General features: G+C 45.9%; 2 gene segments (V, D, J or C); both read left to right on the top strand.

Annotated features, from left to right (window-relative positions):
• Positions 1 to 2,561: 2,561 nt before the first annotated feature.
• LOC129399839 (immunoglobulin heavy variable 4-61-like) lies at positions 2,562 to 3,597 on the top strand (the record flags this gene model as incomplete). The annotated part of the segment is given in 3 exon segments: positions 2,562 to 2,601; positions 2,682 to 3,001; positions 3,562 to 3,597. Coding segments are annotated over 3 exon segments (396 nt in total), but the record flags the coding sequence as incomplete, so codon positions are not given.
• A 6,812-nt stretch (positions 3,598 to 10,409) lies between these two features.
• Positions 10,410 to 10,884, top strand: LOC129399838 (immunoglobulin heavy variable 1-69-like). The segment is given in 2 exon segments: positions 10,410 to 10,491; positions 10,568 to 10,884. Coding segments are annotated over 2 exon segments (375 nt in total).
• Positions 10,885 to 15,475: the final 4,591 nt, after the last annotated feature.

Genomic DNA, 15,475 nt, shown 5'->3' with positions numbered 1-15,475 from the left:
CCATCAGGTGCCGTGCCCTACTGGGGCTGTCCGGGGCGCCGGGCCCAGAGACTGTCCGTCAGAAGAAGCGGAAGGGGCGTGTTGGGTTGGGCTTCCCCGACCTTTGCCCACTGACCCGGAAATAGCTCCTTAGTGATGGCACCTCTGCAGTTGGTGGTTCCAGAACCTTCCAGGGCTCCTGCGCCAGGTACCGGCCGTTCCCCCCTTCTACCCTCCTATCCTACATCTCTCCCTCTCCCTTCCCCTCCTCTCTCATCCCCTCTTCTTTATGTCCTTCCCTCACTCCTCTCCCTTTGGAGCTTCCCTGAGGGAGCGAGGTGAGGACGCTGGGCACTGGGGCTCAGCTGAGGCGCCGTCTCCCCTGTGCTTTCCTCCTCTCCTCTGCCCTGCGGGAGACCCCGGTCGCCCTCTGTTTTCTCTGCGCCCCTCTGTCTGCACGAGGAGTTCTGCTTTGCTGCGGCTTCCGGAAGCACCAGAGCAGGGCGGGGTCCAGGAACTCGTGTGATCGGTCACCCTCCCGGGTCAGGCCTCTCGTTCCCAGAACAAGGAGATTGTGTCTGTGGCCCTGCAGTCTCCCTGCTCCACTCTCTGTCGCCCTCGCTCTACTGCCCTCGCCCCAGATGGATGGGCCGAGCAGAGTGGGCACTCCCACTTCAGACAGGAAGAGGGGTGTGAGGTGCAGGGGGTGTGAAACAGCGTTCAAACCCCTCAACTTCTGCGTGGCCACAGCATGCCCTGGGCTTTGTGTTGAGACTCATCCCGCTGGTCCCAAACCAGCTCCGTGTTGTGAGGCGGTGGAGGGCGGCTGAGTCAGGTGCAGACCCAGGGTCTCATCATGCCTCTTCTGTCTGTTCCTGACTGGGCAGACTCTGTCTTCCCAGGCTGGCTGGAAACATAACTCTGCTGAGAAGCCCATTAGTCTCTTGCATAAAGTAAAATCGCCCTGTAAGGATTTTAATTCTCCCTCTGGGAAGAGTCACTTCACAAAGTGAAGCAATAACCTGTCCTCAGCTGTGTTCTTGTCCTGACCCTCTGCTCTCAGACACACACTCTGTCCCTTCAGACTTTTCCCCTCAGACTTGCACCCAGGCAGTGTCTACCTGCTCATCCTGCACCTGGGAGTCCTGTTCTCTGGGATGGGTTGACCTTTGTCCCCTCATCTGCTCTTCAGATTGGCATTCATGGTTTCCCATTCCATGGCACAGAGGCAGAAGCATCTTCCTTGTCCCAATAATAAGTGTCTGGAGGGGGTCCCCAGGTCAAACTGTGAAGTGGAGTAAGAGCGAGACTGCAGCATTGCAGCTGGGAGGAAGATCCACCGCATTCCAGTCCACCTCTGTGACCTGGAAGAGAATTGCTCTTCGCAGGAAGGAAAAACACTCCTAGACCTTCCCCAAGCTCTGGGTGTGTATCTTTCTCACAATGAAGAATTTCAGTAGTAGAAAAGCCATGAAATAAAATGTCTTTTATTTAGCAAATCTGAGTAAAAAGAGAGAGAGAGACAGAGACAGAGAGATTAGAGAGAAACCGAGAGACAGAGAGAGAGTGTCACAGGCATGAGAGAATTAGGCTTCTGGAGAGGCAGAGATAGGTAAGGGTCACATCCCAGGAAGGGAGACATGGGCGGCTTGAGTGCGGGCAGCATGGGCTGGCTCCATGCCTGCTCTCTTCCCTGCCCCATGTAGTCTATATCCACATCTCCCTACCTGACCCATGTGGAACTTTCACCCAGGGATGAGACTGTTGTTTGTCATTGTCAAGAAGGTGAGGTTGAGACTTTCCTGGTCGTCCTTTGATACTCTTCGCCTGGCTTGTGTTCACTCTGGGACGTCTCTCTGTAGGGTTTCTGCTGGCGCTTATCAAAGTCTTCTCAGGCCTCCAGTGAGTTTTAAGCGCTTTTGAATTATGTCCCAAGAATTCATTGCCAGGGGGTTCCTTCAATACTTGATTGAATGTCTGCTTCTGCACCATCAGTGACAATGAACAGATCCACCCTTAAAACTGTCTTTAAATTTCAAAGTTTTACTCACAAGGTAAATGAGTGGACAAATACTGAGAAATTTGAATAATATTGGATTGGTCTTGCCCTGTGCGAATTTCACTGGGACAATGACACTGTTAATTAAATCCCAGGATTTGCATTCACAGTCGGAGAACAGGAGCCACCACACAGGGACATGGAGAGACAGGGTAGAGGCCCTGGGGACTGGGTTTGGTCATCAGGGACTGAACACGGGACTCTACTCCCCAGCTGTCATTTACCCCTCAGAAATTCCTGTTTCCTGAGAGCTCCTCAGCACGTTTCCTGTGCTGGAGGAAGAGGCCCTGCTCTGACTGGGCCCCAGGGACCTGAGTACTCTGGGCCACAATCAGTACCTCCTCCCAGGGAGCCCACACACCAGCCTCCCCTGGATCCCCTCCTTTCTCTACAGAGGCTCCCCCATGCAAATCTACACTCGGGACCCAGGATTAAAACCACATTCACACTCACCCCAACTCAGACTCCCTCTCCCCCTGACACGGTGTCTGAGATCATGGACCTCGTGGGAAGGAACGTGCATCAGCGCTGGTTCCTCCTCTTTCTGGTGGCAGCTCCCACATGTGAGTATCCCCTGGACAGAGGCTCCAAGGTGGGCATGGGGCCTCTAAGCCCGTGACTCACTGTGGGTCTCTGTCCCCAGGTGTCCTGTCCCAGATACAGCTGCAGGAGTCAGGACCAAGCCTGGTGATGCCCTCGAAGATGCTGTCCCTCACCTGCTCGGTCTCTGGATTCTCATTAACCAGCAGCATCTATGCTGCGCACTGGGTCCGCCAGGCCCCTGGAAAGGAGCTGGATTTGATTGGTCGTATACGGTATGATGGAGACACAAAGTATAATCCAAGTCTTCAGTCCCGAGTCAGCATCTCCTGGGACACCGCCAAGAGCCAAGTTTACCTAAAACTGAGCAACTCTGTAACTGAGGACACAGCCGTGTATTATTGTTCAATAACCACAGTGAGGGCAAGTCCCTGTGAGCCCAGACACAAACCTGCTGAGGAAGAGAGGGGAGCTGCAGGGGTGAGTGTGACCACCAGGGGGCACTCTGCTCCCAGCCTACAGGCTGTGCCTAGGTGCAGCGTGAGAGGGGCTGCATATGGGTCAATTTCTTGTTTTATTCTTCATTATGTTCACTATGCTTTTTCCCTCCTTTGGCGGAATCATTTTCTTTTTTTCTTTATTTTTTATTAAAGAATCACTGTGATGTACAGTTACAAACTTTTGAACTTTTTCTTTACACTTTTAATATGTAAGCCAGATTTTGAAAAGCAAGTACAAACTTTTTAGTTATTTCCTCTTCTAGTACAAATTTATTTATTCCTCTTCTAGTCCCACAGTGCACTAGAGACTGTTCTATTCCTTTAGGTATGGTGTGGTTGATTTTTCTTTATACAAAGTTCATTCCTTCTTTCATACAAAGGAGTGGTTTCCCCCATTATGTTCATTATTGTACTGAAGAAAGACGATGGCAATAGTCTGAGTGTTGGAGCTTGTGAGTCACAAACTCCCTCTGCTTCTCCCAGTACCAAATCCCCACAGAGTCCCACACCCTGCTGTGACCCCTGTGCTTGGCCTCCTCCTCCCAGGTATCTGAGCCTCCACTCGACTCTTCTCGGGAACCCTAGAGTGTGGCTAGGATGCAGGGCCGTTATCATTGGGTCCTGTCCATCCTGACACTCTGTTCTCTGTGTACCAAAGATGAATGAGATTGTCTGTATTTGTCCTTTTCCCTCTGATAAACTTCTCTTAAACTGATATTCTCTTGTTTCCATTCATGGTCCAGAAAATGTTAATATTTTGTCTTTTCATATAACTTCACAGTATCCCGTTGTGTATATACACCGCCACTTCTCCATGAAACTCTCATTGAGCATTAGTTTTGTTCCCATGCCCTTACAATTATGGTAAATGCCGCAATGAACATATGTTGACATATGTTTCCTCAAATGACTGGTTTCATGCTTAGATGAATATACCAAAAATAGAATCACTAGTAACTTGGATCCTCCACAAGCTGTACTACAGATTCATCAAAAGGATCTCACCATTCTACAAGGAAGAGATCATTAACATAAAGAGAGGGGTTATGCAGGGCAATACCATTTCACCGAAACTTTTCAGTGCCACCCTCGAGAACATCGTGCGATGACTGGCATGGGAGTGAAGATAGATGGTCTTCAACTGCATTACCTCCACTTCACTGATGACTTCGTTGTCATAACACCAAACATTAGCCAAGTAGCACAAATGCTGGCCGACTTCGACAGCGAGTGTGGAAAAGTCGGACTGCCTGCAGCTGACTCTCAGGAAAATGATGTCCATGAAAAACAAACTAGTCCTTGACATTCCATTTGCTCTAAATGGAACAAATATCTCCGAATGCAGCTGCTATATGTATCGGGGTCAAAAACTCAACATGAGGAATGACTTGGCATCAGAACTGCGCAGGAGGAAGAGAGCAGCGTGGAACACCTTCAAGATCGTCGAAGAAGTGGTTAAGAGGACGAAGAACTTTTGGCTCTGGGCACATCTTTTCGATTCCACCATTCTTCCTGCACTTACATACGCCTCAGAGACCTTAGTCCTACGCAAACAGGATGAGAACTCTATTCAGGTATCCCAAAGAGAAATCTAAAGAGCTATGCTAGGAGTATCATGTTCACTCAAGTGAGAGAAGGAATCTGGAGTTCAGACCTTTGTTGACAGTCTAGAATCAGGGACCCTGCCTCCTTTGCCAAGGCGTCAAAAATCAGATGGGCCAGACATGTAATTTGATTCAGAGATGACCACCGGACTAGCGCTGTTACTGACTGGATTCTACAGGACATCAAAAAACCGCACCTATGAGATGGTCAGACTTCTTCATCAAAACCCTGAATGAACGATTTGAAGTTCTTCCTATTCCTGGAGCGAGCAGATATCATTGGGCTATAGTAGCACTGGACAGGGACAAATGGAGATGTTACTGGTGCCTGTTAGATCAAACCGAAGATCAATAGGATGACAAGTGATACAAGTGATACAAGTAACTTGGAAATTTTATTTTTTAATGGAAATCTCATAGTGTTTTCCATAGATATGTTCACACAAACAGAAAGTGTTTCCTTTGACACAATGTCCCAACACTGGTTGTTTCCAGTATTTTTGATGTAAGCCACTCTCACTGGGGAGAGATTATCTTCATTATCCTTTATATTGGCATTTCATTCATAGTAATGTTGAACAAACAACTTTTTGTATGCCTATAGCGCTAGGAATGTTGCTTTAAAATAATATCTGTTTTTTTTCCCCCAAACCACATTATGATGGGTTATTTGTTCTGATGTTGATCTTGGTGAGTGCTATGTATATCTTAGATATTAGGTTTAAGATAGATATTAGATTTCTCCCAGTTAGTACGGTACCCTAATTTTAATGTCATTTGCATTGCCATGATGTAAATGACTTCTCATCATGGAGTGATAGCACAGTGGGTAGGGCGTTTTCTTGCACGTGGCCATCCCGAGGTTGATTCCTCCATCCTTTTCAGAGAGCCCAACATGCTACCGAGAGTATTCCGCCCTCACGGCAGAGTGTGGAAACCTACCCATGTCATGTCCAATATGCCAAAGACAGTAACAACAAGTCTCACAATGGAGACGTTACCGGTGCCGCTTGAGCAAATCGATGAACAACAGGATGACAGTGCTACAGTGCTACAATGTTTATATTGCCATTAAAATCTTTTAATTGATTTAATTCAATTTATTTGTTTTAGTTTATCTCATCTCTGACAATGGAGTGAAACTATAGATGAGCCCTTTAAGATCGGTAACATGGAGATACTGGCCAAGATTTTTCTCTGTGTATTTTAAGGATTCTGCTGTAAAAGTTGAATGATAAGTCCACTTCTCATGAAATTCTGTATCTGGTGTGAGATATTGATTCAAATCTATTTTTTACAATTGCTTCGTTGTGGGGCTGTTTTTGCAACACCATTTGATCAAGAGATTTTTCTTGCTTCATTCCATAGGATGGGATCCTTTCTGAAAGATTCACCGAAAAAGGTCTAAAGATTTATTCTGGGCTCTCAACTCAATACAGTTGGACTGAGTCTTTCTAGTCCTGAAACTCACGGGTTATTTTTTTTAGCTTTATTCATAATATGATTTAGAACCTGTTTCCGAGGAGATGTCACAGGTCTCAGTGAGGCTGCGTCTACACCACAACCCAGAGTTATTCCTGCCAACCAATCTCTGGCACTCCAGGTTCCAGAACACGACTTACGATCATCTTCACTATTGATGCTTTGGGGTTTCCAGAAGACACATAAAGTACCTGAGGCTCATCTTAGTCTGAAGGGGAAGTGCTGAGCCCTGGTGACTCTCTGAGAAGGCAGTAAGGACTGAGTCCAGAGTTGATTTTGTTTCACTTTGTGCTTGTGGAAGGAGGAAACACATCCTAGGACCTTGCTGTGTGCACAGAGGCTGAGTGAGGCCCTGCACTGTGAAGACACGTGAGGTATGTCCCGACTCTGAACCTGCAATGACCCACCCACATTGATCACAATTCCACCTGAGGACTCAGCGACTCTCTTGGCTATTTGTGCACCCAACACTGAATGTGAATTTGTGTTTGTGATTGTGGTCAGCCTGTGACAAACGTTTTGTGTTGCCACGAAGCAGTTTCACTTGGCTGAGTTCAAACGCATGGGTCTCTGTCTTCTCATTTCTTTCCCCCCCCCCCGTAACCTAATTAATTATTTTAGGATCAATGGGAAGCCAAAGTTTTCACCCATTTCATGCTTTTAGCTTTCAGTCTATCTGTTTTAAATGGCTCAGTCAATGTAAATAAAATAATGACCAGCATCAAAACGCAACCAAAAAAATCTGCCCACCTCATCTGATGTAGGATTAATGAAACTTATATAAAGTGCTTATAGAACTTAATAAGAAAAAAAAACCACATTTAAGACGAAGATTTTAAACAGATACATCTTTAAATTTGGTGTAAGTGCAGAGAACTGTATAAATAAATTATCCCTGTCATTTTTCAGAAAAATGCAAATTAAAACAATTGTGAGTTATCACCTCATACCAGCGAGAAGGGCACAAATCTCAAAGATTCAAGACATTCTATGTCAGCATAGATGTGCGGGAAATGCAATCCTCATTCACTGATGCTGGGAATAGCGACAGGATTGATCCTTGAAAATAACTCGGATACTGCCTAATATACTAGGAATTGAGTTTTTATATGCCCCAGAAATTCCTTTTTGGTATTTACCCCAAAGAACCCAAAAAATTAATTTGGAAATATATTTTCAAGCCTATCTTCACTACATCACAATGTTGTATGAATAATAGCCAAATCTGAACCAACACGGATAACTTAGAATAGTTAACTCGATGAAATAGAGTACATCTACACAATGTATACTATGCCGTTACCAGGAAAAGCAAATCGTGAAATTCGCTTATAAATGGAGGAATATGGAAAGCATCAGGCTGAGTAAAATGAGTCAGAAAGAAAGGGACAGATAAAGAATAATTGCACTCTACAGTAGGATTTAAACTTTTTTATGAGATTAATATTCTGTGCCAGGAAACACAGGGCCAGTAGAACTGGTCAATGGTTGGAAGCTTGCTTCAAGCATGTGTGGGGCAAAGGACAGAAAGGACCAGTATGACAGGAGTAGTTAGATATGATCACTCTGGACAAGAGATGAGTGTTGAAACAGGAAAACAGATATACATGATAACCTTTCAGTGTCTTTATTGCAATCCACAGGCCCCAGAGGTGAGAGAGAAGGAGTGAGAGGAGAGAGAGAAAGAGAGAGAGAGAGAGAGAGAGAGAGAGAGAGAGAGAGAGAGAGCCCACATAGGATCCTAGGGATGAATAAAGGAGGAGGATGGCTCACATGATGAGGACAACATTCTGTATGTGGGTTGTCTTTGTATGTCAATCCTGTGCCATCTCTCTCTCCCTCTCCCTCTCCCTCTCCCTCTCCCCTCCCCCCCTCTCTCTCTCCCTCTCCCTCTCTCTCTCTCTCTCACTCTCACTCTCCTTACATTTTTGTAAGTAAATTTCTTTAGATAATACTATTTCACTTCTCTCTCCATCTAACTTTTCCTAATATTTACAAAGAGGCAGAAAATGTATCTCTGACTTTCATCTGTCCAGGTGTTCACATGTGCTGGGTGGGAAGACGTTTCCAGACTTCTAACATGTCTGACGGGAAATCAAACTCAAGGATTTTTCCCATTTGGAGAAGCCCATGTGTATCATGAACATGGCTCTCTCTTTCTCTTCCTTTGCATTTCTCTAAGTAAATTTCTTTAAGTAATTCTATTGTGTATGACTGAAAAAAGTCAGAGTTCAAGTCATATGTGGCATAAAACTTTATTAATTTTATCCTACCAATTTCTTATTTATTTATATTAATCCTACTGCAAGTTATATAACAAACTGTTAGCATCTGTGGTAGAATCATGCCTGTATTTTGAAGAAGTGTTTATTAATTTAACACATTTAATGTATTTTGTTTATATTAAAGTCTATTTAAAGACTTAAATACTCCTCTAGTTTGATGCTTTTTACTATTTTTATTTGAGTGAATTATTTAGTATTTTGCTTTTACACAAACTCAAAAAGAATACTCAGTGTCACCTTTTAATTTTTATATATATCATGATCACGATAGCCCGTTAAACACCGATTTCTCAGGCGGGCCCAGTAACATCTCATTTTGTCCTTTCCCTGAGATCTTAGAAGTCCATCTGGACTTGGCCCTCCCAACGATGTTGCACTGGGGGCTCTTCAGGGTCAGAGGAATGAGATCCAGCTTGTTACTGGATTTTGCATAAGAGTACACCATGGGAAGCTTGCAAGGCTGTCCCATGGGGACAGGAAACTCTCAGAAGACTCTCAGTTTCTCCCAAAGAGAGAAGCAGGCTAAAGATATCGCGTGGCCACTTTCGGCTTCTGAGAGCTTGCTTTTAAGTCTCTGGATGTTGACCATTGATGGGATTATACACACCTGGGTTCCTCTGCCGGAAACTTCATGCATGAGGCCTGTCTGGACGTGTAGAGAGGAGCCTCCAGCATGGCTGCAGCTAGGTTCCAGTAGTCTTCGGCCGCTGGGAGCTCTGCTCGGAGTGGGGAGGGAAGCTGGAGCCCATCCACTCCGAGGGGCCCTGGGGAAGACAGCCAGGCGTGCGGGCAAGAGACTCTATGATAGCTTTTATATATATAACTACTTGATTTGCCAATATTTTCCTAGGATGCATCGGCCTGAGTTAATCCTGAATACAGAGCCAAGAATAAGCCCTAAAATCTGCCAGGTGTGGCTCAAAAGCAAAACAAAAGTCCCATAAAAGAATATGACTCCCGAACAAGGCTTCTGAAGTGAAGTGCCAGGATTTAATCCTGTGTTAGAGACACCAAGAGGTTAAAGCCCCTGAGAGCCCAGAGGCCTTCCCTGCAGGATGGGGATGGGGCTGCAGGAGGTGCCAAATCCCAAGAGAATCAAGTTGCAGGCTAGAAAGGTGCAGAGATGGGAAAAATGGGTGCAGAGATGCACAAATCTCCTCAGAATGGATTTTTTTCTCCAATAAAACTAAATGTTTCTGGGGCTGGAGCAATAGTACAGCGGGTAGGGCGTTGCCTTGCACGCGGCCAACCCAGGTTCGATTCCCAGCATCCCATATGGTCCCCCGAGCACCGCCAGGGATAATTCCTGAGTGCAGAGCCAGGAGTAACCCCTGTGCATTGGCAGGTGTGACCCCCCCAAAGAAAAACAAAAAAAAAACCTAAATGTTTCTTTCTCAAGAAAACCAAAATTAAAATCAGTATAATACAGGTTAGTTTGTGCATACATATCATTTGGAAAGAACATTTATCACATTGATAAGGCAGTAAATCCTGTATGCAGGTGGTGTTTCTGGACTTCTTAATATCTCCAATGGAAATCACTAGGGCATTAGGATGGTTTTGTAGTCTCATTGTAGTATCCCTTGGGGAGTTACAGGATCCTAGAAATAACCCCAGAGGTCAGGTGTGTCCAGATGTATCCAGGACAGGCAGATGTGGGGGGCCTGAGGGGAAGGTCCTGAAAGGGCTTGGCCCTCTGGAGGGGGAGCTCTGTGTGCACAGAGTCCTGGGACAGGGCAGGTCTCATCTCCTCAAACAAGGATCATAACTCGGACCTCCACACTACCCTTGAGGATAGACCAGGTGGCTTCCACCAGCCCCTTCTCAGGTTGGACCAGGCCTTCAGTTATGAATTCTATGAGTTATGAATTCATCCTCATGAATATGCAAACTATATGAGAGACACTGAGTTAAATAAAAATGTGTCTGTGTCCTGACAACCTCACACAGCAGGCACACCCACACCTTCAGAAGCACTGAGTGCATGGTTCTCATCATGGACTGGACCTGGAGAACTCTCTTCCTGGTGGCATTGGCTGCAGGTAAGTATCCCGATGCCTTGGGCTAGGAATGGGGCCAGTCAAGTGGAGTCCACACACTCCTGTCTGCTGTCCACAGGTGTGAACTGCCAGGTACAACTGGTGCAGTCAGGGGCTGAGCTTGGAAAACCTGGGACATCAGTGAAGATCTCCTGCAAGGCGTCTGGATACACCTTCACCAGCTATTATATAAACTGGGTGCGGCAGGTCCCGGGACAAGGGCTCGAGTGGATGGGAAACATATACCCTGGTGATAGTGATACAAACTACGCACCGAAGTTCCAGGGCAGACTCACACTCACTGCAGACAAGTCCAAGGACACAGCCTACATGGAACTGAGCAGGCTGAGCACTGAGGACACGGCCGTGTATTACTGTGCGAAACACACAGCGTGACAACCACATCCTGAGTGTGTCAGAAAACTGAAGGGGAGGCAGCTGTGCTGGGTGAGGAGATGACAGGGTTGTTGATCATCCTGACTTCCTCCTCAGAGAGTCAGGGTCTGACACACAGAATGGGGCTCTCAGGGTCAGGCTCTGGATTTGAGAGAAAGGCTCAGGATGTCTCTTTGTCTTTAGGAAACCACCAAGAGGAGGATGGCTTCTCTCGAGAACACCTGGTATTATTCGTATTTCCTTCTAGGATTTTTTGTGGAGAGCCCCAGAACCACATGGAAGTTTGGGCTGGTGTTATTGCTGGTTCCTGAACTCTAGGTCTACCCATGGCAGACTCGAATGTTCCACATTTTGTTTGAAATTCTCTCTCTGCAAGAAATCCTTTTCTCTAAGATGAAATCCTGGTGTTGGCCAGACCCCCTTCTGGAGTTTCTGTGGAGCCGTGCCCCTTTGTACATCTTTGTATCTCTATATGGCTTAGGTAGAATCCTGCCACTGGACAAGGGACAGTGGAGGAGATGACCCTCTATGAAAGGGACTGTTGTCACGTTTTCCTATAATGAGGTGGTAAGAAATGTTCAGGGTCAGGGGCTGTGAAGTCCTGTTGTTGGGGCATCTCAGCCCAGTTCAGGGGAAGGTCGGTACCCAAGCATAGAGGCATGGTCTGGGCTGTGCCCAGAAGGACAGGCAGTAGCATGGACCAGCAGACAAGACCTAGAGCGAGGCCTCATGTGCTGCTCCCTCCACCCCAGGGTCATGAATCCCAGCTGAGTTTACCTCGGTCTGATTTGACCAATGACAATATTCCTGGGAAATGTATGGCATGCAGTAAGGTGTAAATTTTCTGCATGCCTTATAATCTGGGAATGAATGATCACAATTTATGATTTTATCTCAATTGGTATCAAAGACATATGTCCATGCACAAATGTATAGACTAGATGAGTGGAAAAAAGTAATATATACTTCTATGTATATGTGTATCTATACATATAAATATATGTCTCTTATTAGTGCCCACTGGGAAGCCACAGACAGCATGACTAAATGATGGGCTAACAGTCACGCAGATCACAGTATTACTGGGAATATTTGTGCTTCCATAGTTGGACTATGAGTTTTACTTCTTAGGCTGAAACCAAGATTCATACCAACACTTTGAAAACTGTTACCAAATTTATCAAAAATTTCAATTTACAAAAAGTGAGCAAAACCCTTCCCAATGACAGGAAAAATGCTCATATCTGGTATGAGAGTAATTTTATTCCCTCCCCTAGATGAAAATTTAACATATATAAATCAAAATGACCTTCAGTTCTTGAAGTCACAATAGGCACTTGTAGGCAAAAGTTCCAATCGAGGTCAAAGCAGAGCACAGAAGCAGGGGCCCGACCAGAAGGCCAGCCTGGATTATCAATGTGGTAGAGCATAAAGGCGAAGACAAATTCCTGGGACAGGGCAGTCCAGAAACCAAACCTTGAGGATGGTTCTTAATGCTCCCTTCCTGCTTCTGCACAGAGCAGGCACCTAGATGGGGCTCCTTGGAGACTGAACTGCTACCTACAGTTCTAGAGTTTCAGACTGTTCTCAGTTTCCCCACTTTCCTCTGTGTGTAGTTACAACTCCAAGTGACACTGGGAATGCCACGTTCTCAAATCACCAACCGCCCTCGTAGTGCTACACACTTCTAACTGAATCCAGAAAGTCTGGGGCATTGCCCTGAAGATATTTTACTCATAAATTTCACATACATCAGGAACACTGGAAAGAGTCCTATTCCTGTCTACCCTCTGTGGGCCTTACCATGTTAACTAAGTTGAAAATTACTCAACTTCCTGCAATACAGAAAAAAACTAGAGGATATCATGCTGAGTGAATCAGTCAGCGGGAAAGGGAGAGATACAGATGATCTGTCTCATAATATGGGGCTTAAAGGATACACAATGTGGTAGCAACAAGGGCTAAGAGCAGCGCAATAGGAGAACTGATCCACACAGTTGAGTGTTTTGGGGCAAGTGGCTTTAACCCTGACTTCAATCTCTGAATCCTCACAGCATCCTATTCCCTGAACTCCAAAATCGAACCCTCATCTTACCTTTGAAATGACAGGAAGAGAGGGAATGTTTTGGCTGACCCCGGGGCCATGTTTTCTGCCCTTTCTAGTTCTCAAGGAAAACCTCTCCTCTCAAAGGTGTTGAGCTAAAAATCCCAGATAGTTCGATCCATGCCCTGTCCTCCCTGATGTGGTTTCAGCATGAAGTGAGGAGCATCTCCGTGGGACTTGGGAAACATCCCCCTTGCAGAGACCATTGATCAAATGGTTGGACCCCCATCTCCCTGCATGTAGTGATCTTGTAACCACAAGGACTCTGGGAACAAGGAGATGGTCCCTCTGTCTTGGACAGTAGGTAATCAAAGATTTATGAGTGCGGTGTGACCAAGACATACTCACTCAGATGTGCCCTATACCCTTAGTCATGTGACAGAGTTTATTACGATGGCAATGGTCCATAGAGGCTGAGGAGAATGCCTGTGTGTACTAAGGAGTAGGTGGTAAAGAGAATGAAGAAGCCGCTGGAGCACTGTCCTTGATGCTCTAAGGCAGAGGCAAGGTTGAAGTTTTGCTGATGTCAAAGTTGTCTGTTTCCCAAGTCTTGAGCCATTGGGCACCAGCAAATCAAGGCCAGTTAATCTACATTATTCTTAGAAATGTCACAAGTTGGGGCTTGGGGAACTCTCTACAGGTCCAATGTCCTCTAGTGGCCAAGGGTTTGTGCCAGGGAGAACTTCAACACCTCCAGGCATCCAATGGGACACTGTCTCCTTAATAATGAGCCTAAAGGTGTGATCCCCTGAGTATCCTGGGACTACCTAAGGGGATTCTACAGCAGGCAAGATTTGAAAACCCTCAGGGCTGCACTCTAGGCATGAATAGAGTAGGAAATTACCATCCCTCTGTCATGCTTTAAATGTGATTGCTGGTTGTGTGATCACCCTAAGGCCACAGCTGTGTGAATATCCCAGTCCTGCTCTTAAGGGATGGAACTCTCCTAAGTGTTTGTTGGACAACAATCCTCTAAAGGAAGATGACACCAAACCCCCATGACAATCATCTCACTCAATGTCATTGGTCTAAAGGCAACAAGTAAGAGACATGGGTTGGCAAATTGGATTGAAAACATGACTCCAGTGTTCTGCTGCTTACAAGAAACACATTTGAATATTCAGAGGAGACACAGGCTCAAATTCAAACTCTGGAAAACAATTCTTCAAGCAAACAACTTCTTCCAACAGTTTAGGATGACCAAACTAGTATCTAGTGACAAAGATTTCAGACTGAAAAAAGGTTAGAAGAAACAGCAAAGGTCATTTATTAATAATCAAGGGATACATATATCAAGAAGAATTTAAACTCCTAAATGTATATGGAAGAAGGATCCATGTAAAATATCCTTGACCTCCCACCTTAAGATCTTAGAAAATGGCCAACAAAAGGAGCCCAAATCGGGAAGGAGGGAGGAAATAATAAAACATAGAGGAGAAATTAACTAGCTTGAATTAAAAGAATTCCAAGAGATGAATAAAACCAAGAGCTTGTTTTTGGAAACAACAAGACAAAACAATATTGATAAATCACTAGCAAGACATACAAAGAGAGAACCTGTAGGATAACATAGCCTCAGGTTGGTTAGGTTTATTTAGGTTGTTCCCATCACAGTGCTCCCATTCTTCTGTGTTTATTTGTTACTTCTTTCTTTGTTCTCTCGAGTTAAGCCTCAGCTACCTTTACTTTCTAGTACCCTGTAAATCGCGTTGTCGCAGTTTCCCTTCGCCAGCAAAGAGAGACGACACCGGTTGAGGGTCCTTCTGCAGCAGTTTATTGGAGATCTCCACACTTACACAAATGGGGGAGGAAGGCCCCGACCCTCAGAGCGATACCCTTTTTATAGAGAAGACCCCTCACTTCTGACGTGTTGCTCGCCAGTTGGCTGCCTTCCAATCACCCCATGGGGGGCGATGCCGGGGCCCGCGCTCTGGAGGTTATTTATTACCTAGGGCAGCCGGAGTCGGCGCCATCTTTGCTCCACGTGCTCTGGCTCCCTACAACTCCCCCTTATCTCTTTACTAAGGAGCCGGTCTCTGCGAGAAAGGGGGCGACGGACACCACTGCCTGTAAAAATATCAGGGACTGAGGTGGCCTCAACGGGTCCCTCTTCAGGATCCGATGAGGCTCCTCCTGTCCCGCCGTCCGCTTTTCCAGGCAGGGCAAAATTTCGACGGCGGCCCTATGCAAGTGGCTCGTCGCCCTGGGTCAGGGAGGAGAGAGACCCAGTGCAGTACCATCTAGTCTGACACCCTTCCCTGAGACCATTGCCGGTGCACCCAAACTCGTGCAATGGATTCATAGATCCCGAGTGTGCAGGGGCTACACTCAGCATAAAAAAAAAAGCACTGAGCAGCTTGATTTAAAGCGGCGATGCCTCCGGCGGGGGGACAGACCACCTAGGCTGAGCAACCGTTGGGACTAAACGATCTAAAAAGACTAGGCATCATCACCTACGCCAGCTTACACTCTGCTAAGATTCAATCA

This window comes from Sorex araneus, chromosome X, assembly GCF_027595985.1.
Source record: "Sorex araneus isolate mSorAra2 chromosome X, mSorAra2.pri, whole genome shotgun sequence".
NCBI classification, from domain to species: domain Eukaryota; kingdom Metazoa; phylum Chordata; class Mammalia; order Eulipotyphla; family Soricidae; genus Sorex; species Sorex araneus.
This window is presented reverse-complemented; position numbering and strand designations above follow the sequence as displayed.